The sequence below is a fragment of the Cystoisospora suis genome (assembly GCF_002600585.1).
Source record: "Cystoisospora suis strain Wien I chromosome Unknown contig_186, whole genome shotgun sequence".
Taxonomy (NCBI): domain Eukaryota; phylum Apicomplexa; class Conoidasida; order Eucoccidiorida; family Sarcocystidae; genus Cystoisospora; species Cystoisospora suis.
Genome location: NW_027152988.1, coordinates 44621 through 71131, shown reverse-complemented (window position 1 = coordinate 71131; position 26511 = coordinate 44621). Strand labels below are relative to the sequence as shown.

General features: G+C 52.0%; 3 protein-coding genes across 3 annotated transcripts; 1 reads left to right on the top strand and 2 right to left on the bottom strand.

Annotated features, from left to right (window-relative positions):
- Positions 1-1705: 1705 nt before the first annotated feature.
- Positions 1706-4328, bottom strand: CSUI_000473 (uncharacterized protein). The gene is made up of 5 exons (XM_068060707.1): positions 3368-4328; positions 2830-2949; positions 2560-2703; positions 2267-2346; positions 1706-2165 (listed from the first exon to the last, which is right to left on the bottom strand). Exons 1-5 carry the CDS (start codon positions 3509-3511, stop codon positions 1970-1972), a joined length of 684 nt encoding a protein of 227 aa, XP_067927299.1. The 5' UTR covers positions 3512-4328; the 3' UTR covers positions 1706-1969.
- An 816-nt stretch (positions 4329-5144) lies between these two features.
- CSUI_000472 (male gamete fusion factor) lies at positions 5145-14511 on the top strand. The gene is made up of 13 exons (XM_068060706.1): positions 5145-5358; positions 5491-5625; positions 5912-6155; positions 6301-6432; positions 7291-7464; positions 8983-9316; positions 9544-9740; positions 10166-10236; positions 10427-10500; positions 10889-11068; positions 11371-11430; positions 12020-12137; positions 12665-14511. Exons 2-6 carry the CDS (start codon positions 5497-5499, stop codon positions 8994-8996), a joined length of 693 nt encoding a protein of 230 aa, XP_067927298.1. The 5' UTR covers positions 5145-5358; positions 5491-5496; the 3' UTR covers positions 8997-9316; positions 9544-9740; positions 10166-10236; positions 10427-10500; positions 10889-11068; positions 11371-11430; positions 12020-12137; positions 12665-14511.
- On the bottom strand, positions 11640-24976 carry CSUI_000471 (rna methyltransferase). The gene is made up of 9 exons (XM_068060705.1): positions 23057-24976; positions 22152-22401; positions 21338-21415; positions 20733-20823; positions 19699-19833; positions 19095-19335; positions 18170-18312; positions 17323-17476; positions 11640-16445 (listed from the first exon to the last, which is right to left on the bottom strand). Exons 1-9 carry the CDS (start codon positions 24289-24291, stop codon positions 16220-16222), a joined length of 2553 nt encoding a protein of 850 aa, XP_067927297.1. The 5' UTR covers positions 24292-24976; the 3' UTR covers positions 11640-16219.
- Positions 24977-26511: the final 1535 nt, after the last annotated feature.

Genomic DNA, 26511 nt, shown 5'->3' with positions numbered 1-26511 from the left:
GCAAGACACACCAGGATTGCCCACCACACCGAAAGCGCCATACTCGCTGTCTGCGGGACGTGAAACTCCCCCCGCTTCGCCTGGCAATCCGTCACCGATCATTTGAGTGGCCTGGGGGGCAAGGAGAAGAAGAGGCAGCTTTCCTGTAGCCTCCCCACCACGACCGCCGCTGTCGCGAGGAGGAAGCAAGAGCGTAGGGTGTGCTCCAGTCGTCTTTGCCAGGCAGACGCGGAGTGCTCTGATTTCATCGCATCCATCCCCAACCGGACTGCATGGGGATGCTGCATCGTCAGGGGAAACACCGTTCCGACCCGTTGCCTCTGCCGAAAGCGCAGAAACTCTCGTCACATCTTCTGATCTGTCGTCTCGTACCTGTTTGCATTCCTCCGCGTCAGCGTCTCTGCCTGATCGGATCCTGTCCTGCAATTCGAGATATAGACGCCGCGTATGAGACTCCGTCTCATCAACTTTGACAAGGCCTGCACCGCGGGACTGCGCACCCTCAGTCGCCCGCTGTTCGCCCCCAGAAATACCAGGACGTGTCCTCACAGTCGTGATTCTTCCTATCCCGTACCCATGCTTGTCCTCGGCCGGGACGGCGCATTCAGCTCTTGTCGCTGCCTTGTCTCTATCTAAAGACGCGGCAGCCGGATTGATGGAGAGAGAGCTGTCTATCACGCCCGCGCCCGTCTCCGAATTTTCGAGATTGACAGTGATGGCAAGGCGCTTTGCGTGGCGCGGTGTGTCCGGTGGTAAATCATCAGGGAGATCGCGGAGTGCTGGCCTCTTCGCTCTGGTGAAGTCCAGCCCAACAGCGGCTCCCCTGAGATGCGGGTACGCGAAGCGGCACTGTGAGATGACCGCATTTCCAGGCCTTCCATAATTACCTTCCCCGGACAGAGATGGAAAGCTGTGGATGGTGTTGGGGGATGAAAAGGCACAGCGGCGGACAGAATCAGCGCTAAGAAAAGTGAAGATGCGCTTTAACGTCGAAAAATCGACATCGTGGAGGCCAGTCAGTAATGCGTTTCGGTCATTTTCCAGATGGGCGTCAGCCTCATCTGAGAAATTCCGGCGTTCCATGACTCCGGCCAACTGGTAATCGCCAAACGTCAGAAGAACGTAGGGCCTCAAATACGGCCAGCAACCCTGGCATCCCCCCCTAGCTTGCTAGCTGCACTCGTTACATCCAGTCTGGGGTGTGCGTACACCCGAAGTGTCTTGCCGCAACTGAGCTTTGACTATCGCGGCACGCTCGGAGCAGACACATGGGAGGCACTGCTGCCAAATAGCAGATGATCTACTGTTTCTGGTAGTAGCCGAAGTGAAGTGCATGGAGCGCCAACTGGCTTCCTCGAGGACTCCTTCGCTGGGCGACTTACATCGCTGAATCAGAAGAGAGCGACTGCAACTGGGGCTCTTTTAGGAGCTCCAGTGCTTGAAGTGCAAGCTTTAGAGCAGAGCGCTGGCAATCTGAAAAGTGCCAGACGAAGTGAGATGGGCACCTCGACCCGAAGATTCCTTCAACCGATATAATACACGAGGTCGCCCAGCGACCTATTCGTAAGACCTTGAAGTAATCCACTGAAGCACTTCAGTTACCTGCCGACTCTCCAAGAAGTTACAGAACGACTTCGTTAAAGCGCAAAACCCCCAATCGGTTCGCCGCGGACTAGGGCTCCCCGCACCGCCGGAACCAAATAATTGTGCGCACTTGGCCAGGACGCTTTAATTGAGCTACGCTGAAGACTCGTCGAATGCACCAGCGTTACTCAGCCATACCAGTGCAAGACTCCCTCTGAATCCACGACTGAAGCGCTATAAAAAGCTTCTTGATAAGAAATGAACAAAAAGACTGTAACAAGGAAACTGCGTTTACAATCAAAAGAATGCCGCGGTGGTTATCTGCAGCTGAGTTTTGACGGCTTCCTCATTGAACAGGGCGAACTTGTGATGGCTCCGTCAAGCATCATATGAAGAGGGCCACAAGGCTGCATGCTGGATCATAAAAAATCGCTTCGATGGCGTCTTGAGCTGCGTGAAACAATGGTCGGATGAGGCTTGTTGCGTGAAGAAGAAACTGCCTCCATGCACGCCCCGATCCAACACGACACGCCTCCACGCCTGAAGCCATTGAGTTGGCGCTCTTCCTCTTCTGTCTGTACCTGAAAGAAACGCAAAAAAAAAAGGCAGGTGCTGGCGTGAGAAAACTCTACGGGACACTGTTCCTGCAGTTCGATCGGCCCTCTACTTTGCCAGTGCTCACCTTTTTGTTTGTGCCCGTACTGCCAAGAGGTCTACTGCCAACCCCAAAGCTGCCAGTTCAGAAGCGATCGCATCAAGGTCCTGAACGAAAAAAGTAGCGATAAACGACACTCGCACGAGAGTCCGCAATACACGAAGCGAAAAGCCAGTCTACAAAACGGACAGACCGGGAAATACATCTGCGGAAAACACTCTACAAAAACATATCAAGCCAGTGTAACCACCTACCTACTCCCTTTTTTTTAACGATCAATGCTTCGGGCAGCTTGCTCCCACAGCCTGGGGCTAGCATACCTGGAGGCGAAACCTGTCCGGACGCAAGTAGAGGACCTTGAATAGTTCGAACGTGTGCCGCCGAGTAAGTCGCTGAGAGAATTCTGAGACTGACAATGCCGAGCGAATGGATTGCTGAACAGCCGAAACCTGTACATCTTGTTCCTGCATGCACATAAACAGCCGAATCCGCACTCCATGCGTAAGCTAGGGAGACACGATCCCCAAACACTGCTATCGAGCACCAGTCTGTTGAGTCTTATGTAAGTAAAACTGCGCTCGGGCACTCACCGTAAGCGTGACTTCCAGATGCTGTAAAAACTTCTGCCATGTCATTTCAATCCGGTAATGCGACACCAACCTCTGTGCCAGCAGCACGAGGAGTACACCACAAGATATAACTGCACATTCCTGCACGCAACCAGAGAAAAGGGACGACTTGCAGAGGCGACGTTCCGGCTCGGCAGATTCGGAGAGCCGGCAGTACAACACTCCTGCACATAGCTCTCACTGAGACACAGGCCTGGACTGAGCCTTTATTCCAGAACATCCGGATGCAGCGAGGTGGCGTTACCTCCCGGTGAAGGCCAGACGGAGTCTCCGAGCAGCTCACGCCAACCTATCACCCAAAACCTATGGCCGGCAAAAGCGCTACACCGGGACGGCTCTGTGCCTAAGAACTAGCACGTAACGAACTAACCGATTGTTACGGGGAAACTACCGCACGGGAAACATAAGCCAGTATCAGCGAATAAAAAGAGCCTTCAACATCAGCGGAGCTAGTCGGTTCCGCCTCCCATAGAAAGACACGACACTTCGGTGAGATTACCTGCATTAACACGTGGGTCCAATTCTTTGGACCGAAAGGCAGTACACCGTTGAGAAAAGACAAAGGAAGGGACACAAGCCAGGTCCAGGTGTCTTCAGGGTCGTATGAGCACGCGGACTGTGCTCCCAGTCTCGATATCCTCATTATTCGTCGGTATACGGGCAGCAATGCTTCACAGGGGCCAGCTTAAGCACAGGCTGGAGAGAAAGAGTCGCGCAAGACGGGTGCCTCTCTTAAGCGCCGTCTTCTAAAACAACGGTACGACAGTCTGGACGATATCGAGTTGGCATTGTCTCAAAACAAACTGAAGTTCAACGTGTCTCTTCAGTTGGCAGGCCGTGGAGAAATGCCCACATGCCACCGGCGCAATTGATGGCGAGCGTCTTCTGGACTTCTAACGTGGTCGGAGACAAAAAATTCGGGGAGGACACTGTGAAGAGAAACGGAGAAAAACGAAGGTACGCAGACTTGCAGACTTGGGGAGCAACGCTGCCGGACACGCCAGCTCTTTTCTGCGTCAACGATTGGACTGAGAGATGCTGAGCCGAAACAGCGGAGGCAGTTTCTGAAAAGCCGTCCGAAGGAAATCTTGCTTGCCTTCGCGGCAAGGAAAAAGTCTGGAAGCGTAACGCGTCTCGGTACCCTGTTTTATATCGCTCGAAGTACCGCGCGACGGCGCGGCCTTGGCCGTCGATTCTCGTGTGTCAGCGCTCCCTAGAGACGGTTAGCTAGGCAGCTCCGCCTGGTCCACAAGGCTCGGGCTCCCGACCCAGCCACGCTTGGAGCGTCACCATCCTCGGTCGCACGCTTTTATCCGTATCTCGAGTTTTGGTTTCCTACAGAAAAAGGCAACATCGCGAGCTGCACAGCCACCAGAGCTGTCATTGCTACCGTGGCGAGGTGTGAAAGAAAAAGAACAGGTCAGCCGAAACAGACGAGGAGGTCAAGGCCACGATCCACTCAATGCGCAATCCCCTCCGTTCAGTGCTCGCGCCGGCGAGGAATTAGTGGCCAGTGCTAGTTTAGTAAGAAACAAAAGGCAGTCCCTCGGGTGGTACTTAAGCTGCCGTCAATACGACGGCTAGAACCGGGTGCCTTGGCGTCTTTGCGGGAGCTTCCTTGAAAAGTCGAGGTTCACACACCAGGGCCTCGTTTCAGGGCGGCCCCACATCTCAAGTACTGTAGTTTCCGGCCGTCGCGAACACAGCGTAACCGATTCTGGCTCCGTCAGGGTCACTTTCAGGGCAAACGGCCGCCCCTCTTTTCCCCCCCTGAAGTGGCGCGGCCGGGCCACGCAAACTTCATTCCCCATGGCTGCTGTGCCGCCGTCGATAGTGCCAGGAGAGATCAACCCGTCTCAAGAATCTTTGTAACCGTTCTCTTTTTTTTTTTCAACAGACTACTCGGACCCGTCACAACGTACTCGCGGGGGGCACACCTCGACCTCGGACTGCTCACCTCGGAAGGTTCCCCGGGAGGCGCCATTGTGTGACCCGGAATACGAAACTAAACCCGCTGGGCGTGAAGGTCCCCTTCCGTCTGGCAGCTGCATACTCTTATTACCATCACCTCCGAAAGGGGCATGCTTGATGGTCCTACGTCAGATCGGAAATGCTGGGCAGTCCAAGCGGATGTCAGTTCCACGGGGGCTGCTGTAGCCACTAAGGGGTGGCGGGGTATGGCGAACTGCGTGGCCGGACTTGGCATGGGGGTCCTCCACTGGGACGCCGCCTCGGAGTCAGGAACGGAGCGCCCAGGCCTTACTCAAAACCATGGCAGAAGAAATTCGCGGCTCTTCCTTCGGGGGCCGCACTCTGCTCGGCCTTTTCTTTCTTTTAGAGGGCCTGCGTCTTCTCAAAGTCTACTCCTTTCCCCAGAGCGTTAGTAGGGAACAGGTCTGCACCGTCAACGGCGCGTATGGACCGGACGATCCGCGGCACGTGCAATGCAAAGATACAATCATAGGTACTCTCAGGATATCAAACAAGGAAGTAAGACTCACCACAACAGCTAGCGCTGTTGTCGTTCTGGCAAGACGGAAAGGCTCCTCATATTCCTTCAAACCGAGATCACAAAGCGGGCCCCTGAGCTGTGTCTGTGGTAACCGGATACTGCGCGTGCAGAAATTCATGTTCAATGTGACGCGAGACACAATTGACAACAGAGACAAAACCTTTGCCGACGTCGGGAACGCGGGTTTCTCAGTTTCCATCAAGAAGACTCCGGTCACGATATCTTTGCCACTTGAATACATCAAGGTAATAATGGGATGTGCAAGCACCCTTTCGGCGGCCGAGCCTCGCTCTCAGCAGAACGAAGGGTGGCAGAGAGGTTGACTTTCCTGCCACCAGGCAGCCCAAGAGCGCCTATTGGGAGTGAATCGCCTTGCGGCAGCGGACTCGGAACGGCAGTTCCCTGAGGCATCATGCTTGGAGCGGGACTGCAGCAGCGTGCCTACCCACTGTTTCGGCTTCGTTTCCTCGTCCTCATCGCCTCGGTCCCTGACTGTTAGTAATGGGCGTGAAATACTACTTTGGTGCTCAGGATGTACCGTTTGATTATAGAGAGGAAATCTACGAGTACTCGCGGTGGGAAGCAGGCCGGAACCCAGGGAAATTTTGTTACGAAAACACGATTAGCAAATGTTCAGAGGACGACAAGCTCGCCACGCATCCTTCCGGCAAACCCCTGGCGTGGGCCCATGGGCGGTGCTGCTGGTGCAGTGAGGTCCTGGCATTCACGCACATCAACAACATGAAGAGAGGAAATTTCCGGTGTAACTGGTTCGGTAAGGTCTGAAGAAGGCTTGTAGCCCCTCGGGCCTTAGTCGGCTTTCCTCTGCTTTGTGATTCCATCAAGCAGTCAGAACCGGAGCCGGGGTTCAAGCCTACTTGACAATCTTGTTTCTGTTTTCGTCTGTGGCGCTCGTGCAGAGCTTGTCTTCGCACGGTCGCTCTGGGTGACGAAGTCCTGTCCGCGAACAGAGCTGCCATGGTACAGTATGCTCCGGATCAACGATGGCAAGCAATGGACCTTTTCACTTGAAGTCGAGCTCCGCTGGTGGAGTAAGTATTCCAGTCGCAGGCATTAGATTGAGGGCGGGGGCGGGGGACGAGATCGACAGAAGGTGGCTTACTCAGTTCGCACCCCGGCAGCGGCTTTCAACTGCAGGCGACGCATTCCTGGGCACATCCTCCAGCAGCGAACTGTAGCACAGATATCCGTCACTCAATATTCTAACTGTTCACCTGTCACATTACGCATGAGGACGCTGCACTCCAATGAACTGTAGTCCACCACATGCTGTGTAGGCGTCACACCCGACGGCACATGACTCTCCCGAGGTGGAGCGAGGGAGCAGAGTTCTTAAGTACCCACTCCGGGACCCTAACTTCAGGCGCCTTTCATGCCATAGATGTAACTGCACCACGGCAATGTGTCAGAAAGACCTCTCTGGCGGCCTTTTCTCCACGAAAGCTGTGACATGCTGTATCTCCTTCGGTACTAAGCGGCGACCAGTAATACGTTACTCACGCCGTAAATGGTTTTTCATATCAAACCATGTAGGTGGGGAAGACACCTGTTGCTTCCCTTGTGCTTTGCACTCTGTCAGAGGCCGTGGTAACACTTTTTGCATTTTTTGGTTAGTGCCGCTCTCTCACTGTGGGCAGTCCTCCAATGTGCGACTGCTGCCAACACATTGGCGGGGCGCTCACACACAGTCCGCTTGCTGGGGAGAGCATTCGGTGCAGACTGTTTCGGCCGGAGCTTCTGTGTCTTTAGTGGGCGCGATAGCATGCAGCAGTTCCCCACCGTTAGATATGCGCCAAATAGATACCTCACGGTGCATTATCCGGTGCCCAAGAACCCCGCGTACGGTTAATGGCTCTGACTGCCCCACTGATATCCGGTCTTTGTCCAAGCTCCCCCCAGGGCCCTACAGTTGATTACATCAAAGCTCTTTGACGAGTGCGAGGCCGGCAAAGCAGAGGGGACGGTCCCTGCCGATCGAGACTGCGTGAGAGAGAAGCACGAACGAGCGGGCATGACAAGTCGAGTCTACACTCTCAACTTCACTTCTCCTGAAATCTTTGACCGTGAGTTTCCAGCACAAGCAAAGCGCCTTCGCGAAGACAAAAAGTCAAGATAAACGCCACGAGAACCCGGCGGCTTCGCTGGCCGGAAGCAGCCGATCACTCCTGGGCGAGGACGGGCAAGCAGACGCAGCCCCGTACAACAAGTGTTGCGTCGCGAGTTTGCGTCGACGAGCCTTATTCAGGAGGCAGGTCCTTTCGCTTTGCGAGCAGGACTTCTTCACCGAAGCTTCGCCTAACTAAGGCCCCCTGTGAGTCAGCCCGCGTGTGTGTGCAGCCGAATTCGACATACGGCTGACTATGCAGTCTGATGGAACTCTCCAGGAGGTAAGGACAGTACCATGCTAGCGATAGCGTGGAACCACATTCATGTATAAACACAATGACGACAGGCGTCGTATCTCGTACTAAATCTCCTCATGGACGATAAGAAACACCGCATACTGTCAGGAGACCCGCTCGGACTCCAAGCGACGAAAGCGGTTCCGGCTGGCTCTGGGATTCTCTGCACGCTCGTCATGTCTACTTTGGGCGCAGGTTCAGAACACGCTTGCTGGGAAATTCCTTTTTCTCCCAGTGTGGCCGCCGGAGCACCCCTGGGTAAAAGAGTCGAAGCTGGAGGTATGGAGTGATTCCTCTTCTGAAAGGTTTCGGCCCTTACCTTTAGACGATAAGCCTTTTTCTGGGCAGTACCGGAATCGGACCAATACTTGTGTTCTTGGAAAGCATAACTTTCACTTCATCAGACCGCCCATGGGCGCCGGGTGACTGACCGAATGCCAGTTTTGTTATCCGGCTAACTATACGAACGGTGTGGATTCACCGGTGATGCGTTAAGATGTGCTTAGCGGAAAGAACTGAAATTTCCCATTCGGACGTGTGGAATCGTGACTCAGTTTGGCTGCTCGACGACTTCGGACCCAGCTGACTTCGGCGTGACTGAGGATGATCCCGAGCTGCATAGGCTCTGTCAGCAAGGTACTGCGCGAAAGACAGCTCTTTAAGCTCCCTGCAGTTGTGTCCGGGCAACAGTACTGTAAAGAAAGGCCGTGGACGTTCTGCTCTAAAAGAAGAAGAAGGGGCAATAGCAGATGTGTCTATTGCCGGCAGTACGATGATGTATCAGGGCGCTGATTGTACCAGAGGCAAGGACAAACACGTTCAGGCTCCTTGGGGCCTACGACAGAGGACGATGAGTGCCTGACATTCGCGAATGCCCGCTCATTTCTCAGTGTGACGTGGCTCACTGGAGCAGCGATGGGCGGCAGTTTCTCCAGGCAGGGCGCCGGCTGGCCTTCATGCTGACGTCGCTTTCGCAATTGCTCCGCAGGTTGTGCCGGACTCAATTCAGTGTCGTATCATCCCACGTCGGTTCCTTGTGTCATTCCAAGCGCCCTGGTGGCTGACAAACATACAGCGGACAAACACATCACATAGAGAACTCGCCCTTTTGGGGTCCACACTGGAATTTAAGTTGCACCATCAGTTGCCCCTGCGTTTGAGGCTGCACGGACTGTGCAGGGAAGCGACTGTGAGGCAGCATGATCCAATTTCGCGCGGCACAGTTCCCTGGTCCGAAAGCAGCACCCACCCCCTCATCTCGCCCTCCTTCTCCTCAGGATCCATATTCTGCAACACGAAGTCGTGTCTAAAGCACGCTATGATTTTGGACAGCGACTACGTGTCCGTCACCGGGCATGATTGCGACAAAGTTGGGACTTCCCTCGATCGGTGGGGTGACATGAGAGGCCAGTTCTGCAGTCTGTTACCGGGTAGCTGCATGAGTAGTCAACTCCGGAAGTTCAAGGAGGTGGACAAGCTTCGAATTCAGCAGGGCCTTGCGCCGCTCTATGCAGTGAGTCCGCCGTTCGTAGCCCTCTTTGTGGCTCTGAGCTTGGCTCGGGCTAGTGAGTTTTTCGCACCAGTTCAGCGTTCCGTGTAGCCGACCACCCAGTGCTAATAAGGGCTAAATACTGCTTCTTGTTGCGAGAGAAAGGGGTAGTTCGTTTTCGTGCGGAGAAGCTCGCAGGGTCATCACTGCCCCGCTAGATATGGTGTTGCGTGTCTGTGCGCGTGTGTTAGCTGAAAAAGGAGTTCGGGGGATTTCCTCAGTACATCGCAGACCCAATCAATGCGACGTCTGTATCTTCCGAAGGTACCAGGCATTACCTGGGATATGCGTTTGGAGGCGAGCACTACTCAGAGCTCAAATTTGAAATGGACGCCACCGATATTACCTGGATCCGTGCCACCTCTCCCGGCCACATAACTTTTATCGAGTACGACCCATGAAGGCGGGCAAGACTTACTGAAACGACCAGTGCGAGCACCAGCTGCTTCTGTTTCTGTTCATATGCGAGGGCCCCCCTCACCCCGCGACGCCGGAAGTGCAGTTTCAGTTACCGAGGATGGGATCCATCGTGACCATTAAGAAAGAATAAAATGACGCCGCGTGCGTGGGCGAATTCCAGACTGATGGCTGCCATCCCCCTCGACGAACTACGTCAGCAGATTGTCTGCATTGTGTTTGTAATGTACGGGATTCTCTGTACTAGCTCTTCCCTGCACCCTATGTGAGAGCCGGGTAAATACTCTACGGAGAGCATCCCTGCCATGTCCTCGTGCTTAGCTTCCCAGTGAACACATCAGGGTAGCACAATGCACAGCCTACTCCATTCTTGATCTACGTCCTTTGTGTCGGCAGGACAGGTCTGGACGGTTGCAGTGCAAGCAATATTGGAGGCTGCCCTATCAAGGTCTACGTGTGGAATGCAGGTACCTCAGCTTCGTGACGCCGTCTTGCCATGCGCGTCTTCTTCTCCACTCTTGTTTCTTCTCTCTCCGACTCTCTGTTGTCGGTGACCGAGGGCATACTGATGTCAGGCCATCAGCAGTCCAAAGGGTTTGGTACAAGACTATCACCTCATGTGTACTGCTAGTGCCTTCCTGCGTGGGCGTGCTGCAGGAGACGAGGACGCGCGGTTTGCTGTCGAAGTCCCCTTTTGCATTGACGCGGTCACGAAGGAGCGGACAATTGATGTATGGGTTCCCCGCTTGGAGAACGTAGCCTGAGGCGATGAAACAGACACAGATTTGGTAGCAGCGGACGGTGGCGCGCTCACGGAGTGGCAGAGGGCCGTAGCCTACTCGCGACCGAGTCGGGGGGGAAAAAATCATGACCACGCAGTGTCCGAGGGCGCGGTTATCTGACGACCATCACTACCAAAGGGACAATTTGTTAGACGGGCGCGCCTGGACACAGAAAACTGAAGGAGTTGCCTGCAGTCAAGTACGACCCCGTTCGGGTGTAAAATTGCCGGCCTTCTTTCCTTATGCACCTTGTACTCATCAGCGGCCCAGTCGCTCCGGAGCTTTTGTGGAACCGAGAAAGGGAGTTTCATGGTGCGGCGGGGCATTGCCACCTCAGGTGAACCCAGTGGCTCCCATGCGGACCATGATTCCTGCAAATGAAACGGCAGTGTTCACGCTGACGATGAAGCCGATATCCTCTTTGTCGGTTCAAGTGAGCTGCTTCATGAAACTCTACGACGCCCAACATCTGATGCTCGATGAGAAGGTTTTCAATGTTACCACACTTAACGCGGAGGTAAGTCGCGAGTTGACACACTTGGCCGCGCAGCTTAACTACAAACCATATTGCCAGATGCTCGCCAGCCTCTCAAAACTAGTATGTTAAAGAGAAGCCGTTCCTTTCGCTCCCTCCTGACTTAAGAGCTCGAGGCTCAAGGGCCGTGCTTGGCTGCACCGTTCAGTAACCCGCGGTTTGGAGTGGAACCAGCACTTCCGGACTCCCCGTACCAGGTGTACACGAATCTGAACATGTCGGTCAAAGAAACGAGGTCAGTGGCTCGCTCGCGTTCCCGCCTTTGTTGGTTTCTTCGGTTGCAGGAAATGACGTTCTTGCCGTATGAGAGTGTGGGGGAAGTGGTTCTGAACAAGACTTACCTCGTAAGAACAAAAGACGCACCTCTTTCCTGCCCTGTATTACCCGGCCTTGGCATTCCGCGTGTGTGCGGCGTTGTCGAAGTTCAGATCAGCGTTCAAACAATAGTCTGCGTTAGTATTCAGTTCCCTTTCTGTTCGAACATCTGAGAGAAGGGTGCATAAGTCCGGAGCGAACCTGAAATGGTCTGTGCTGCTCAGTGTCTCAGCCGCGGGCCAGTCCTCAGGAAAGCGTCCTCGATTTAAGTTCCGGTGGTCTATCCTGGTAGCAGCCGACTGTGCAACGAGGAAGAAACAACTTGACGTTGTTGATTGGTTCCGAACTGAATGGATTTCGACTCCAATCTCGTAGAAAGGCGCCTGTCCCGCCTTCTCTGCTTTAGCTGACAGTCTTCAATCAAAAAAGCTGACGTAACAATCCCGGGTGAACTTTGTCATCGTTGTTGTTTTGACCGGCACCGACAGCTGTTCGGCTTCACAAAGTGACCGGAGCACAGTGACCTGCACTCGGAGCGGTTGTGGCATCTTCTATAGCTCACAGGAGCCGTGCAGCCGCACTGCCCTGTTGTACGAGTCTCTGCTGTGCTGCTCTCAGGAGGACAAAGACGGCCTGTCGAATATTGAGCGTTTCTTTGGAATCCCTCCGCATTCTGGGGGGGGCACACCCGTCTGCCCGTGTCACTGGGCAAACTTCATATGCTTCATGTTCAGATGTGAGCCAGTTCCCCTGTCATCTTCTGTCGTTCTAGATCCGTGGGCGGCCTTTAGTTTCCCGGTATCTTCCTTGAATGACAGGTTTTCCGGCTTGCGTTTACGAGAATGTTGCAGAACGATTTCCGGTAGCTACAGTCTGAAGAGCCACGTGAGCTCATTTCATACTTTCTTTACGTTTTGGCCACTTCTGCCTCAAGGGAGCCACAGGGGGAGTTTATGCCGCCGTCGTAAAGTACCCGGTCTCCAGCTAAAGAACCTGGTCCACACACTCACACCTTACGCTGGTGCCTTCCGTGATTTCCATGACTGACTGTCCTGGCACACAAATGCGTGACTGTGTCGCCTCGTGAAGCCAGTAGATAGCTTTTTCCTCCCCCTCTGGTTAGGCTGGACAGGCAGTCCTTAATGCTTGAAGCCACGGCTCGATCTAGTACAGGCCTTACCGCAGCACTTGAAAAAACCACGAAGTCCACCGCAGTTGAGAGGCGCTGTCTCACTGTACTGCGTTGCTGTCTCTTCTTATCAGTCCGAACTTGTTTCGCCGCCTTGAAGGTAACAATCCTAAGCATTCTATCTGCCGTCCTCCTTGGTGTACTCCTGTTCTTCTTCGGACCAATCCTGTTACCCTTCATTCGCATCGGCTGCAGCTGCCTGTGCGGCTTCACTCGTCGTTTCATCCAGCTTTCCGCCTTCTTCCTCCGGAAGTACTGCAGTTGCCTGGTCAAAGTTTGCGGGGCCGCGGCTCGACTTCTGCGTAAATTTGTGCATGGCCTAGTGCGTTTTCTCCGGACCAACTGCCGATGTGCGACGAAGTGCTGTCGAACGCTGGCTCAAACACTAGCGAAAAGCTGCGGTCAACTAGCACGTCTTGCACAAACTGTGTTTGGGAAACTTGCCTCTAGTTGCATACTCTGTGCTGGATGTCTCACCCGCCGGTGCTCTAAGAGTCAGAAGTCTGAAGGGGGAAAGCGGGGCAGACTAAATGTTAAAATGCCAGAACTGAAGAAACCTGACTTCAAACTGAAGAAGCCTAACATAAAGATAAAGAAACCTAACATGAATCTGAAAAAGCCGAATCTGAATCTGAAAAAACCCAATTTGAACTTGAAGAAGCCTAATTTTAATGTGAAGAAGCCTGCCTTGAAGCTGAAAAAGCCCGCGCTCAGGGTAAAGGCACCAGCATTCAAAATAAAAAAGCCAGCGTTCACAGCGCCACGGGTGGGGAACAGAATCGCAGCATTCAGAAGCAGGCAACGGCGAGGGAATGAAGACGCTACCGGCGACACACAGTCACGAAAAGCCGGTCGGAGACTTCTCAACGTAGCCGGGGGAGTTGCAGCCTTCTCTCTCTTCAAGAAGAAGCAAAGAGTAGAAAGAATAGAGGAGGAGCAGGACAAGTCATCAAACTCACCAGAAGAGAGCCCCGATTTTCCCTCACTTGAGACCGAGCAATCAGCGGAAGGCAATGAAGGCAAGCAGCAAAAACTAAGTAAGAGAGAAAAAAGACTGCTGCGGAAAGAGAGGAAGAAAACGAAGAAGCAGGAGTATAGGCGAAAAAAAGAGAAGGAAATGGAAGGAGAGACAGAACAACGCGAGAAGAATGAAGGCCTCACAGACGAGAAACAGGACAGCGAGGCGGCAGTGTCCACAGCCACAGAGAAGTCCAAACGGCAGCTGAAAAAAGAAAAACGGGAAGCCGAAAGGAAGCGGAGACAACAAGAGTATGCCAAGAAGCTCGAAGAAACTCAAAAGGAACATGCTGAAAGCAGCTCCGGCGACAATAGGGAGAAACATACTAATGAAAGCCAGCCAAACAAAACCTCAACACACCGGAGAAGTCAGGCTCCCGATGAGGAGGCTCTCTTTGAGCCCCCGCAGGAGGAGGTCTACGACAGAGAAGACGATGGTGGTGAGGCGGCACAAGCTGAGCAGAGGACGGCGCCGACCTTCCAACAAAATAACACCCAGCTTCCACAGAAATCGAAGAAGGAAGAAGAGAAAGAAGTCACGCCAGCGAAAAAGCAGGATAGTAAGAACGCGCCGAAGCAGGATATGAGTGAAAAACAGGGACTAGAGAGGAAGCAAGGACAGCAAGACCAGTATGCGAGGGCGTCTAAAAAGAAAAAGAAGAAGAAAAACAAAAGCAAGAAAACTGATAGTGACGCAGGAAGCCAGAAAGCTAAGGAGGAAGAACCAGAAGAAGACACAGACAGAGAGACAGTCCAGGATGACATTGGTCTCAGGAAGTTCCCCACGACAGAGAAGGCAGAAGGCGATGTATACGGGAGTTTCTCCACGCTCCCAAGTATTGAGGTGGAAACTCACAGAGAAACACAGTTCCCTGAGAATGAGCAACAGTATGTCTCCATGTAGTAAACGGGTGCAGTCCTTGATCAGAGACCTTCCGCCGCCGGCATCCTTGAGGCAGCACCATTTCTCGGGTGCTGTGACTCAGCTTTTACTTGTCAGCTGAAGTGTCCTTTCCTTGCTTCATTGTTCTCAACGTAGTCCCGGGAAGCCATGAGTGGATACAGCGCCATTCCAACAACTGGGGAATTGACATGCCTCATTGCTTACGCCGAACGTCTCACCAGCTTTTCTTCCATCAAACATACTTTTGTCTTGTCAAGGGTGACGTGTTTTCTTCAAGTCCGGTAGTCACTTCGCTTTCCCGAACAACAGGTTTGTCTGCTAGATAGTTTGTACAGAGCCCTCGTACCAGGAACTCGAACGTCCAGCCACTTGACAGCCGTTCACCGCCAGGCATGCCCGTGTTGGTCTGACAGCTTCCAGATAATGTCCTGTGCTGGCTTCACCTGGGAACTAGCGACCAGGGAACTACGAAGCCACAGGAGCCTAGGGCAGCCTCCTGATCTTACTCATCCCCCGAACCTTCCGAACCCCCCCCAACAGTGGAACCATGGGGGGGCACACGCAATGATACAAGGACGCCCACACGCTCTACGATCTAGACGACTGTCAGCTGGCATGCATGTAGCTATGTGAATCAAGCCAGTGCAATACCACGTCGTCCGGTACGCCGGCGCCCAAGAGCTAAAAAGCTCTCGTGAAGAGCTTGACGGCTCTCTCCCTACAGCCCGCGCGCACGGCTGCCGTCTTCCTTACTCAGATATCAGAATTGTTCTCGCCCCAGAGGGCCGTGCGCTTCTTCATTCCCACCAGTGGAGTTGATTCTGTGTTCGGAGTGAAGCTTGACAGAGTGGTAGAAATGATCATGGGAAGACACAAAGAACCTAGAGACAATCACATCTCGAGAGTCTCACGTGCGGGCAATCCAACTACGGGTGCACACAGAAACGGGGCGGAGTGCGGTCAACGTCCTTGCGTGGGGACGCGCCCACACACCACATGATGCCGGTGGCCCCGGCAAGTCCGGAGATGCAGTGCATGCGACTGGCACTCTGCTTTTTGCAGGGACGAGCAGCTGATTGGACAAGACCGGTTTCCCGAGAATACACAAGAACAGATACAGTTTGCCTACACTTCCGTCACGCCAATACCTACAGAAGTAGAGAAGACAGACGTCTACCAGCCGCGGTGTGCTTTAACGGACTCCGATGCCCACAAAAACAGGAAGACCAAAAATATCATACTACCCAAACCATCAGAGCGACCTGACAACTCCGCACTCGCCAGCACTTAGAATCGAAACTACCAGAGCTTGATGCGAGGGCAGAAAGCCGTCATAGACCAAGGCGTATGAAGCGTCTCTGCCTTCTTCGAGAACAGAGACAGAGCGAGAAAATATGCCATATAGCCATTGAATGTGTTTGGCACTCAGTTGGCTTCATGGCTTCGATAGTAGCCAAAAAGGCCATCTATATATGAAACAACTAGACCGGCGAAGATACGAAGTGCAACGCTGCAGTTTAATGTAAAGAATACCTCTACACCATAAAGAGATCTCTGCCCTTGAGTGGCCTAAAGAGTATCTTCACGTGCGGACACCCTGTCTGGCTCGCGACCTGGAGTCAGTCGCTCCCCGCACCATGTAACGCCTTCCGCACTCCAGATCAGCGTCACATGCGCTGTGCACCCTGCTCCTACAACAGACCGGAGTTTAAGTCTTTTTTGGTGGAACGTTGGAGAGAATATGGGGACGCAAGAGAGAGAGAGTGATAGGGACAGCTTCTTCAGCTCGAATAGTCCGTGAACGCTGGAAAGCACAGGTGTTGAGGTAGAGCCCAAAGAGAGTGGACGGATCCTGGGTGGGAGGCAAGTTCGACTGCCGATCCATGAGCACCGCCTCCAGTCCTTGCAACGCCCCGAAGACCAACAGCATGTGTCTGCGAAGGCAGCATACCCGAGGCCATGTATAACAACCTAAGTTCTACGCACAGTTTAGATCTCGTCTCCGAGCGCTGCCATCACTGACGAGTCCGGTATCACAGAAACACAGTCACGACCGCCGAAGTTACCTGATTCAGGAAAAACCCGAGACAGAAGCCAAGACCGACATGGTGTCCTCCTCGAGACACAGGATAAATATTTTTGACGCTCGATTTCTGAAAGAGAAGGTTTAAAAATCCCGTGCACGGATCAGAATGCACCTGAACGCACGGCTTACCTTCTAAAAGAGAGCAAAGAGTAAAAGGACATCTGTCGAGTCTTACATGGAACCTTTCACACATGAGAGATAACGACCAGCTCAGTGATCTGTGTAGTGCGGGAAGTCGCCCGCCCCAGCCATCCCAGACTAGCATTAGAGAAGACCGTTCTGCTGTGCGACTCTGTGAACCTCACTCCCATTCTTACATGGTAGACGGATTGTAACTGCCGTGCTGAACCCGTCGTATTGCACAGAGGGTCCTCTTGAAGCACCACTGCACGAGGAAAAAACAGTCTTGTTGATACGACGAGGCATCTTGAAGAGCGGAGTCCAAACAACCCTTGGACTATCTAATCTCATTGGTGCTGCTGTTACGTTGACAGCTTTACTTAGCAGTACAAGATTCAGGCTTCTAGTTGTCCGAATACACTGTACTCAAACGTTACGAAGTACAAAACTGCCTGCGCATACCTACGTCCCCAAGTAAGTGTGTCTGTTTCTCCATTTTGCACAGCGGTACCATATACAGAGAAGCATTAAGATACACGAAGTGCTATGCGAGCAACTGTTCGGAAGCAAGGACAGAAGAGAGAACATCGCTGCGCTTCTCCTACCTGTATGCCGGTAACGTGAAGTTTCCGCCGACCACCGAGCCACGCTCAGAAGTGCCAACGGTTAAATCATAACGACCATCTTGGCTGAAGGGGCAGCCTTGAAACACCTCACTGAAGTGTTGGGCCACACGAACTCGATAGCCCCAGTACAGCCCTGATAAGACCACAAATCACGGTGACAACTCCTTTAGGAAAGTTCACGACGAGAAGATGCTCCAGCGGGAGCGACCACCGGTCTGCAACCACTTTTCCAAACCCTCACACGCTTTCCAGAAAGTCTTCCTCAAAATCAATATCCCCACTAGTGCGACCGACATATTCACATACACGTCTTTCGCAAGACGAACTTCGATGAATCGAATCAGAAGTCGGGATCTGCCGAGGAAAGTTCCGCTACACGTCTCCTTGTTACGAGGAATGAGCTAATGCTCATGAAGCAGTCAGCGACGCGTCGCTGCTGCTTTGAATGAGCAGCACAAAATTCCCCTCACGACCACCCGGTTGAGTGCGGCAATCAACCCGCCGCCTGTACCGCACGTACCAGTAGAGTGCGAGACAGTCGATTCGTTTTACGTCGAAAAGGCCTCTCACACACTCGGAGCGCTAGCACCCAATAGACTAGTAAAGTGAAACACAGTGACGACCCCTTATTTTCGTGTGTTGAACCAAACAAACAGACCTCCGAGACACGGATCCTGCGTACGCCAAGCACCATAAAAAGACTCATGCCCGTGACCGGTGAAACGCTGAGAGAACCCTAGGCATCCAGGCAGTAAGCAGCCGTCCGGACGCATGAACAACCAAGCCGGCAGGCACCACGCACCCCTTCAGGAATACTACCTCTTACCTGCCCGTCGCGGTGGCTCATCGGGAGACACAGCGGTTCCAATCATCAGGGGAACTCTGGAATCATTCTCGCCGCCATCTTCGCTACTGCGCGGTTGCTGCCTCTGCAGTTGCCGTACTGACGGATCCAGCCGAACGGTGACCCTGTCGACGTCCCACATAATGACCTTCAAAAATACAGTTGAGCCCCATCTCTATTGGTAAGCGAGCTGTTTTCATGGATGCATCACTCTCCTCATGGGCTTTTCAACTACAGGCGTACTAACATACCGACCAGAGAGCATCACCAGGATCGAACGTACGTATACATATATATGTATATCCCAGTCACCTGTGAGACGTGAGATAAAGGCTGACCAGGGACACAGCAAACCTGTTTCTCAGGCAGCGCCTCCGAGGCTGCAACGCGGTTGTGTGAACCCATGACAACTGTCATTACCATGTTCGATAGAAAACAAGCGTCAGACCGTCAATACTTCCGTCGACTGATGGACGCATGAAAGAAGTGACCGCCGTTGATGTGGTCTCGTCATATGGGCGACCAGGGAGAACTATGTAAATGTGCCAGCGTAGTCCCAAAACGGCGACGAACGCACACGACAAAGACAACATCAGCAGAAAAGCCCGCGTACAAGATCACACATACGGCCTTTTACTTGTGTTTCTGTTTCCTAACTGAGAGTGAGCACTCGATTACCTGCAGTCATGGTTACCTTCAGTGACTTCATACACCTAAGCTCTAGCTATCCTTGGCTACGAATATCCCGTCGACCTGCCTACATCTCGAGACAGTAATCCATCCCCTGCCCCGTTGGTTGAAATTCAACACAAAGAAAGAGAAAAGCAACGATCCGGCCAAGAGTTTTCAAGAAATCCTGAAAGGTCATCTAACAAAGCACGCACATTCGAGTAACAAAGGTGCCTACCGCATGTTGTCCGCAAGTTTCTTTTCGGACACCCAGACCTTTCGTGGGAGGCCACAATCGATCCAAGCCCCTCCATCCTTTTCTAGCTTCTTCTTCTCTCCCGCTGAAAGAGCTTCACCACGCGCTATCTTCGCGCTTCCAGCCGTCGCTACGACCACCCCTTCTCGGTAAGGTAGCCATTCAGACCGCCGGACATGATGAGGAGCATCAAGGGGATTCTGCAACCCCGCGAAACGGAGATCTGCAAGCCATACAAGAGACTGAAACTGTTGAACTGCAAAGTACCCCTATCGAAAAAAAATAGATGGCTGAGGGAGGCTTCGTACATATATGACGGTATTTCTGCAGCAAGACTAACGCAGCAGTTCAGTGTACAACTTGCCTACGCGCGGACGACACTTTGCCGAACTATGGAGACCCGGGTGTCACATACAGTCAGGTGCCATTCTCTGCAGAATACTCGATTCATGAGCTTCCAGGCAGGAGCAACTTGGGAACGAGAAGACAAAGGGCACGTGACCAACACAGGGATATGCACCTGTGATACAAATCCACCGTGAGTGCTAGTAGTCTGAGAATGTTTAGAACATGCTACCCAACTCACCTTGGTGCATAGGGAAGAGGGCTCTTCTCAGAAACTGTGGTGTCTCAAGATACCGCAAGTTTCTGACGAAGAAGCTTAGAGCCTTGGAATGGTGACCATCGCTTCCTCCTTGTGAAGATGAAGCAACAGCCGCGGCTGGAAGAAAACAGCCAGAACACACGGCAAACACACACTACGAACAACACATAAGCGTACCTCACCGACTGCCTGAAACAAGGAGGGAGAATTGACGGCACCTCGTGTGACTTCTGAGGGAGAATCAGTTTGTATGTCTATACCAATGTAGAAATATATGGTGCATGTATGTATTGAGCGTGTGTGCTCTGAGAAGCGTTCAATCCTCTCACCGCGAACGGTACAGGAGACATCTTACATACATACACTACTGCTTTGTCTCCGTTCTAGCCACCCAACCACAGAAGACGTATGCAGCCAGCGAAAAGAATAGTTGCGTTCTGTAAGGACAAACACTTCGGAGCTACAAAAGCCTCAGAGAAACGACCTTTAAAACAAGGTGAGATACGAGAGAAATAAGAAAGTCACCTTTATTCAGATGAGAGCCGAGTGCCAGAAGAACAGGGCTGAAGCACAAGTGGAGAAGAGGGGAGGGAAAGCGAGTAGTCGAAAACCGCAGAAGTCAATAGGAAGTTGAGATAAAGCCAAGAGAGAGAACGCTATCGCAGAAGACATCATCAAGAAGGGAATAGACGGCACCGGACAAGTGCCGTCCACACCAAAGAAAGAACTCTCCCGTCTGAAGGGACAGATAATTCTTTAAGAAAGAACAACACTCGTTGTCCTTTCTGGTGAACATCAGGAAGACAAGAGAATATCATCACAAACGAAGCCGAATTCTCTCAAGCTCTTTCTAAGCTCCAAGAACTCACTCAGACACCCAAAGACCAAAGGCTTATGAACGAGACCGATACAGGGACTGCACTAGACGAAAAGTCGAAGAGCCCCGGTGAACCAAAGGCGACAGTCATCTTTCTGTTTCTCTTCCCTTCCACCCTTCACCGTAGCCAGTTGCTTACCTACATCTTCATAGATGACAACCTCGTCTACGCCGAAGACCGTAAGAGTTCGAGCAATATGCCCCACCAGTGCTGCACGGAGTTCAGCTGTCTGTACATAGATGTGTTAAGATACACTGGCAAAAAGACGCCTAAAGAGAAAACAAACATGTAAGCTAGAATGCCTCCCTCCGCCCTCTCCCCGCAGTGTCCCTAGTATACACAGACAGTCTAGTCCTCGATCACAGAAGTGCTTCAGAAAGAAACATCTCGACATTTTATGTTTCATGAGGCAGACGACCAATCCTGTAGCCTCATCCCTACAACTTACAGTGTCGCTATCTGGACAAAAGACTGGAGCTTCATCCACCTTAGGCCCTTCTCTCCGCTGTGCTAGCCCATTCAGACAAGACGCGACATTCACCCCGTAGTGGAGTGAACCCGCCTGTCACAGGCACCAGAGATGGTCTCTACGTCTGTGAATACAACAGCTTTCCTCTGAGTATTGAGCAATTTCTTTTCCTTTCGTCAGACTTTGCGTGACTCTTCTGAATGGAAAACCTGATGCTACCATTAGCAACACACCCCAGGTACTACCGAGGTGAAACATCGGAACACCTCTTTACCTGAGCGTTATCAACGATCGACGCAGGGAGGGCTACTGAGATGGTACTCCTTCGTCGGGGGCCCACGAACGGAAGCATCTGCGGTTTAAAAGGAGACAAAAGCACACGGTCAAGCCGGCTTGAAAGGAGACACACTGTCAAGCCTGCTTTCAAGTGATACGAGGGTTTCTCTGTGTGAGATGATACGGCCAGCATCACTGAAGAAAATTTGCCTAGAGCCCACAGGAAGAAGGAAAAGAGAGAGATAGAGGAACGGCGGTCCATGTGCATGTGCATCCGGAAAGTGCCATTCATGTGGAACAAAGATCTGAACGCATCAGCACACTAGCGAACCTCACCGAGAAAGCCACTTGTTGGCACGCCATAGAAAAGTGACTAGGGCGCCTATGTCCGTTACGTTCGTGCCTTTTCTCTTGAGTTCAGTGTGCTTCTAAGCAGCGAGTGTCTGAGCGAAAAGACTGATCTCCTGCTACTGCCAAGAATACAGTGCAAAGCCAGGGCAGACAGAGGAAGCAACTACACCAGACGAGTCACACGTAGATACATACACAAGCACGACCGAGAAAATTTCCATCCAGAAAGAGACAGATGAAACCTGCCACTCTAGCTCCACAACCCCCCAAGGGACGCGCACATACGAGCGAGCAGCCTATGGATTTTGAATAATATATGCTTGGTATACTTATTTCCTCTATGACCTACTCTCGTGGGCTGTTAGCTCACATCGGTTCACGTATAGAGTCAGTCGTGACGCGCTCCACGATGCGAAGAATGGGAGGCCATGTACATAAGAAGTGAGAAAGAACATGGTTACCTTTGGAGCATATCTCATAAGTTCTTCCTTCTCTTTCTCCCTTCTACCTTCCTCAGTTTCTTCGTCACTCGGTTCGCCTTCCACTTCTGCGGGTCCCATGAATCGCTCCACTCGTAACACTCGACCACAAAAGGATGGAAAGAATGACGACCCTGACCCGGCCGATTCTTCTTCTTCTCGCCGAGGCAAAAGTGCCGATCCTCTTCCCCCACCCTGCCGGTAAGACCTATCAGGGGCCCCACTGCGAAAGCTGGGAGAAACCAGACCGCTCAAAACAGAAAGGAAAGAAAATAAGCGTGTTCAATCGGCCTCAGTCTAAACCGAAGGTTTTCGATGTGAAAACACGGAGGCCCCATTAAATGTGAGTATCAGGAGGCATATGCGTTATCGGACAACCAGACTGATTTCATCGAGGGTGTACAGATTGAGATTCTCAAGATTGAGGTTGTTTGCCTACAGCCGTGATAATCGCTGTACGCACAACCCGGATCTCTTTCCGGGTCTAAGCGAGTTCGGAAAACGTCAACAAAAGTCATGCCAGAACCATACATGCACCCTCTCTTTCTTCGCGGTATTAACGCAGGAAGAGTCCTCGGACTTTTTTTTTCACCACAGCGAAAAAATACTATAGCAACAGCCCAACCTCAACGCAGAGTTGCGCTAACACCTAACGGATTTTGCGGACAGATGGAAGTGTATATACACTTGATCCACAATCGCTTACTCTTTACCACACGAGCTGTCATGAACAACACTAACGATCTTTCTTCCTCTCAAAGGCACCGTGAACAGCTTCACTTGCAAGCCTAGACTATATCTCAATCTGGGTTCATCCACGTCGGATACCATCCATACATACATGGATACAGATACAAGTCGTGTCTACGAAGGAGAAGGAATCTCACCGATCAGACGTCGGACTGAAATTAGAACCTGCAGATGTACCGCCAGCACTCTCTTCCTCTCGCGAAGATTTTTCCCGAGAGGGTCTCGCGCCTTTCATCATGTGAATGTGAAAATCTTCTTCCTCCTCTTCTTCCTCTTTCCCTTCAGTACTCTTCACCGACGGATTCCCGTTCTCTAACCTCTCACCTCCGTTCCTCCCCTTGGCTGTTTGCTTCCCGTTACCGGAAGAAAACGTGGCACTATCTGGAAACGTTTTTCCTTCTGTTCTGACTGTCATGAGGTTCTTCTCATCTTCTTTGTTTTGCGCTTTATCTATTCCCTTTCTCTCCTTAGCTTGCCTATCCCCTTCATACGTCTCTCCTCTCTCTTTCTCTCCGTCCTGCTTCTCTCCCGTTTCTTTCTTCAGACTATCCCCTTCATCTCTTCTTCTCTTTCTGTTCTTCTCCCATTTCTTCCGAGGAGAACTCCCTGTGTTAATGTCCTCTATGATAAAATTTTCTCCATTCAGTTCTCTCGTCATGTTATCTGAAGAAGACGTCTCCAGTTCTTCGCCGCAGATCTCTCGTATGGCATCTACAGCTGCCTGGTTGAGAAATTTCTTCTTCTCTGTACTATCTCCATCGAAGGCACCTTCATCATCATCATCATCATCTTCTTCTTCCTCGTCACCTTCAGCACCAAAGACCTCCAATCTCCTCTCTCCATCTGGATCGCCACGCCCTCTGAAGTTGTCTTTCTTGCTTCCTTTCTTTCCGCTCAGTTGCTCTTTACCTCGAATCCAATCCGTTGGCGATCTTCCTCCCATTGGTCGGGGATCTCTAACGACTTTCTTCTTTCTGTCTAAGAAAGACAGACCATGCTGAGGTTCCCCCTTGCTATGGACCGTGGTAGAATGGCGTCCATTCTTCTCCTCTTCTCTAGGATGGTGTGAAGCATCTCTCTGATGGTTTACAGGTGGGGAACTCACAGAGGAAAACGGTCTAGTGTTTCTTTTCTGTATGTGTCCTTTGTCTCTATCCCCAGAGAGATTGTTAGAGGAAGCTTTCACAACATTTGAAGCAGCAGCTGTACAAAGCCCACGTCTTGGAAGTTCTCGGACCGTTTCTAGACTTGAAGAAGGCTTTTGTGGCGATGAAGAAGCAGGAGAAGGAGAGACAAACCAAGAAGACGGAACGAGTTGGCTATCTTTCTTCTTTTTCTTCATGACCCCCCGCGGTACCGCCTCCCTCCCCATGATTCAGAGTCTGGAAGAAAGGATAGTCAGCTAGACCGAAATCGTTAGAAAAGACCGAAGAGTGTACGACGTGATATAAGGAAGAGCTGCGCAAAAGTTGTTCTTTGTCTGGTAGGCCACCGTGAACAGAACGGTCGCTAGTATCGTCGTCGGAAAGGGGAAGGATATTTGACAAAGTGGAAATTGGGGGTGTAGTAGACAAGCTCATGAGAATGAGATGAATACAGTCAAGTCGAGGAGAAGAGGTGTTGGAGACTGGAGGCAAGCTCCGGCCGGGCACGAAAGAAAGTCATGGAAAGAAAGAGCGAACGCGCTCACTTTACGTGACGGTGTGGGTACATACTGAGCTTATATGGGCCTGGAACACGTTACAAAGAAAGATTGAGACGATTCTAGCAGTGGAATTCTCAACTTCTGAGTTGGCTGTACGCAGTACGCACACTTCAAGATACAAGCAGGGGAATGAAAACTTCGGCTACTTAGGGCTCTTCATCCCCGTTTTGGAATCATGTTTGCTGAGTGTGAGGACTCCCGTAACTCCCTTAAAATCTGAAGAACAACACCTTCGGGAGGCAGACAACGTGGAACCTAGTGAAGTGGTCTCTTACGTTATAGTCAGCTCTACTCCAGAGAACCAGGCGAAAAGGATGGGAGCGTCCGAGTTTGTCTGGGGACTGCAGGCGATTTCCGCACCGATAGCATGCGCGCAAGCGCTTTCATTCTTCGCATGAAGTCGAGGAAGAAAGGGCTCCTGTTAGCCTGGCAGGACAGCACTCTCATTTTTCACTTTAAGTCGCAGTGATCCTCTGCTTCGTGACGTCGTGGAGGCACTTGCCTGGGCGAGCTACCTACGGTTAGCCCTTGTTGCGTAATGCGGCGTAACGATCGACGCACCCTATCGAAGCCCAGTCGATTCAATGGGTAGCTGCTGCTCTGTGCTGCAAGACAAGGAACTGTGAAGAAATTCAAGCGCTGGCGACTTGTTAGTGTGAGTTCAGTCGCATCTAGTAAATATCAAAACATTGTCAGGCGGGCAAATAAGCGTCCGCGAGCGCATGATCGCCATGCCGAATCTCACAAAACTAGGTCTTTCGCGGACAGGGACAGCGACTTCGCGAACGAGCACAAACTCGTCCGTTCTGAGCATAAAAAAACCAAGAATTGAGTATGGAGAGAAGTGCAAGATGTGAACCAAGAACTATCGTGTCAGTTAGCAATTGGGAAGCCACACAAAAGTGAGACCGCGTAAAGTCATGAAGTATAAAGCACAAACGGGCTGTTCCGGGAATTGAACCCGGNNAGGAGTTCCTTTGCTGTGCAGCCTTTCCTGGGCTTTTCGTGCGAACCGGTGAAGACTGCTAAAGTTGCGCAAGACTTCGGACACCCTAAGCACCTACAAAACTTTGGGCCGAACCGGGATTTGAACCCGGGACCTCTCGCACCCTAAGCGAGAATCATACCACTAGACTAAACAGCCTGATGGGCAACGTCGGTGACACTGTATCGTAGACGACAATACTGCTGCGAAATCATCGGTCGTTGTCTTGTCTCTGCCGGAAGATGTTGAGAAGGCCATGCTACGTGTTGCATGTAAATTGCTTTTGAACACGGAGCACCCCTGTGGGAGTGTGGTTGTTAGGTAGTTGTATGTCGTGACCGCCGACATCATTGCCGTAACAGGCCTACGGGTGTTTTCAAAATGCAGGCCGCTGTTTATCGAAGAGCGTTGGAGAACCAAACCAGTCGTATTCTAGGGAAGACATGGTTCTTCGGGCTCCCTGCCTCTCCTTCAGCCTTCTCTACAGGCACAGTCATTTGTTGGGGTCGCTGAATTGTACACTTCCTCAAAATGTTGAAGTCATTTGTCCAGACCAACACTAAACCCCCTCTCAGAGCCCGCCGTGATGTGGCCATCCGTCTTATCTACACACCAGTGCTGGTGCAGGAAGTTTATCGTCCTGCTACATGTCACTGATTCGTAAAACAGGGCGCATGTCTTTTACTGATTCCTGAGCTAAGTTCAGTTCCTCGGGACCAGGAAGTCAGGCGTTTCCTCATGGCCGCGTCTCCTGAAATGGCATTCTCGTCCACCTATCACTTGACACTGGACCGCCCACGTGATTCCAAGCTGGAAAGCGCGAAGGTGATAGTGAAGAACCGGTTTCTCCCTTCTCCCCGTTGGTTGCTTGTTCCCTCCTGCGGCACATGGCTCGTTTTTGA

What these genes read in the sequence shown, in the direction of transcription:
- CSUI_000471 (XM_068060705.1), bottom strand. Translation starts at nt 24,291, where the DNA reads ATGGGGAGGGAGGCGGTACCGCGGGGGGTCATGAAGAAAAAGAAGAAA. An exon ending in TTCAGTCCGACGTCTGATCG is followed by an intron (nt 22,402 to 23,056) that starts GTGAGATTCCTT and finishes GGTTTCTCCCAG; the next exon opens with CTTTCGCAGTGGGGCCCCTG. An exon ending in TTCACGTTACCGGCATACAG is followed by an intron (nt 16,446 to 17,322) that starts GTAGGAGAAGCG and finishes CTGCCTTCGCAG; the next exon opens with ACACATGCTGTTGGTCTTCG.
- CSUI_000472 (XM_068060706.1), top strand. Translation starts at nt 5,497, where the DNA reads ATGTTCAATGTGACGCGAGACACAATTGACAACAGAGACAAAACCTTT. An exon ending in TTTCCGGTGTAACTGGTTCG is followed by an intron (nt 6,156 to 6,300) that starts GTAAGGTCTGAA and finishes GCGCTCGTGCAG; the next exon opens with AGCTTGTCTTCGCACGGTCG. An exon ending in AGTCGAGCTCCGCTGGTGGA is followed by an intron (nt 6,433 to 7,290) that starts GTAAGTATTCCA and finishes TCTTTGTCCAAG; the next exon opens with CTCCCCCCAGGGCCCTACAG.
- CSUI_000473 (XM_068060707.1), bottom strand. Translation starts at nt 3,511, where the DNA reads ATGAGGATATCGAGACTGGGAGCACAGTCCGCGTGCTCATACGACCCT. An exon ending in ATCTGGAAGTCACGCTTACG is followed by an intron (nt 2,704 to 2,829) that starts GTGAGTGCCCGA and finishes ATGTGCATGCAG; the next exon opens with GAACAAGATGTACAGGTTTC. An exon ending in GTACGGGCACAAACAAAAAG is followed by an intron (nt 2,166 to 2,266) that starts GTGAGCACTGGC and finishes CGTTTCTTTCAG; the next exon opens with GTACAGACAGAAGAGGAAGA.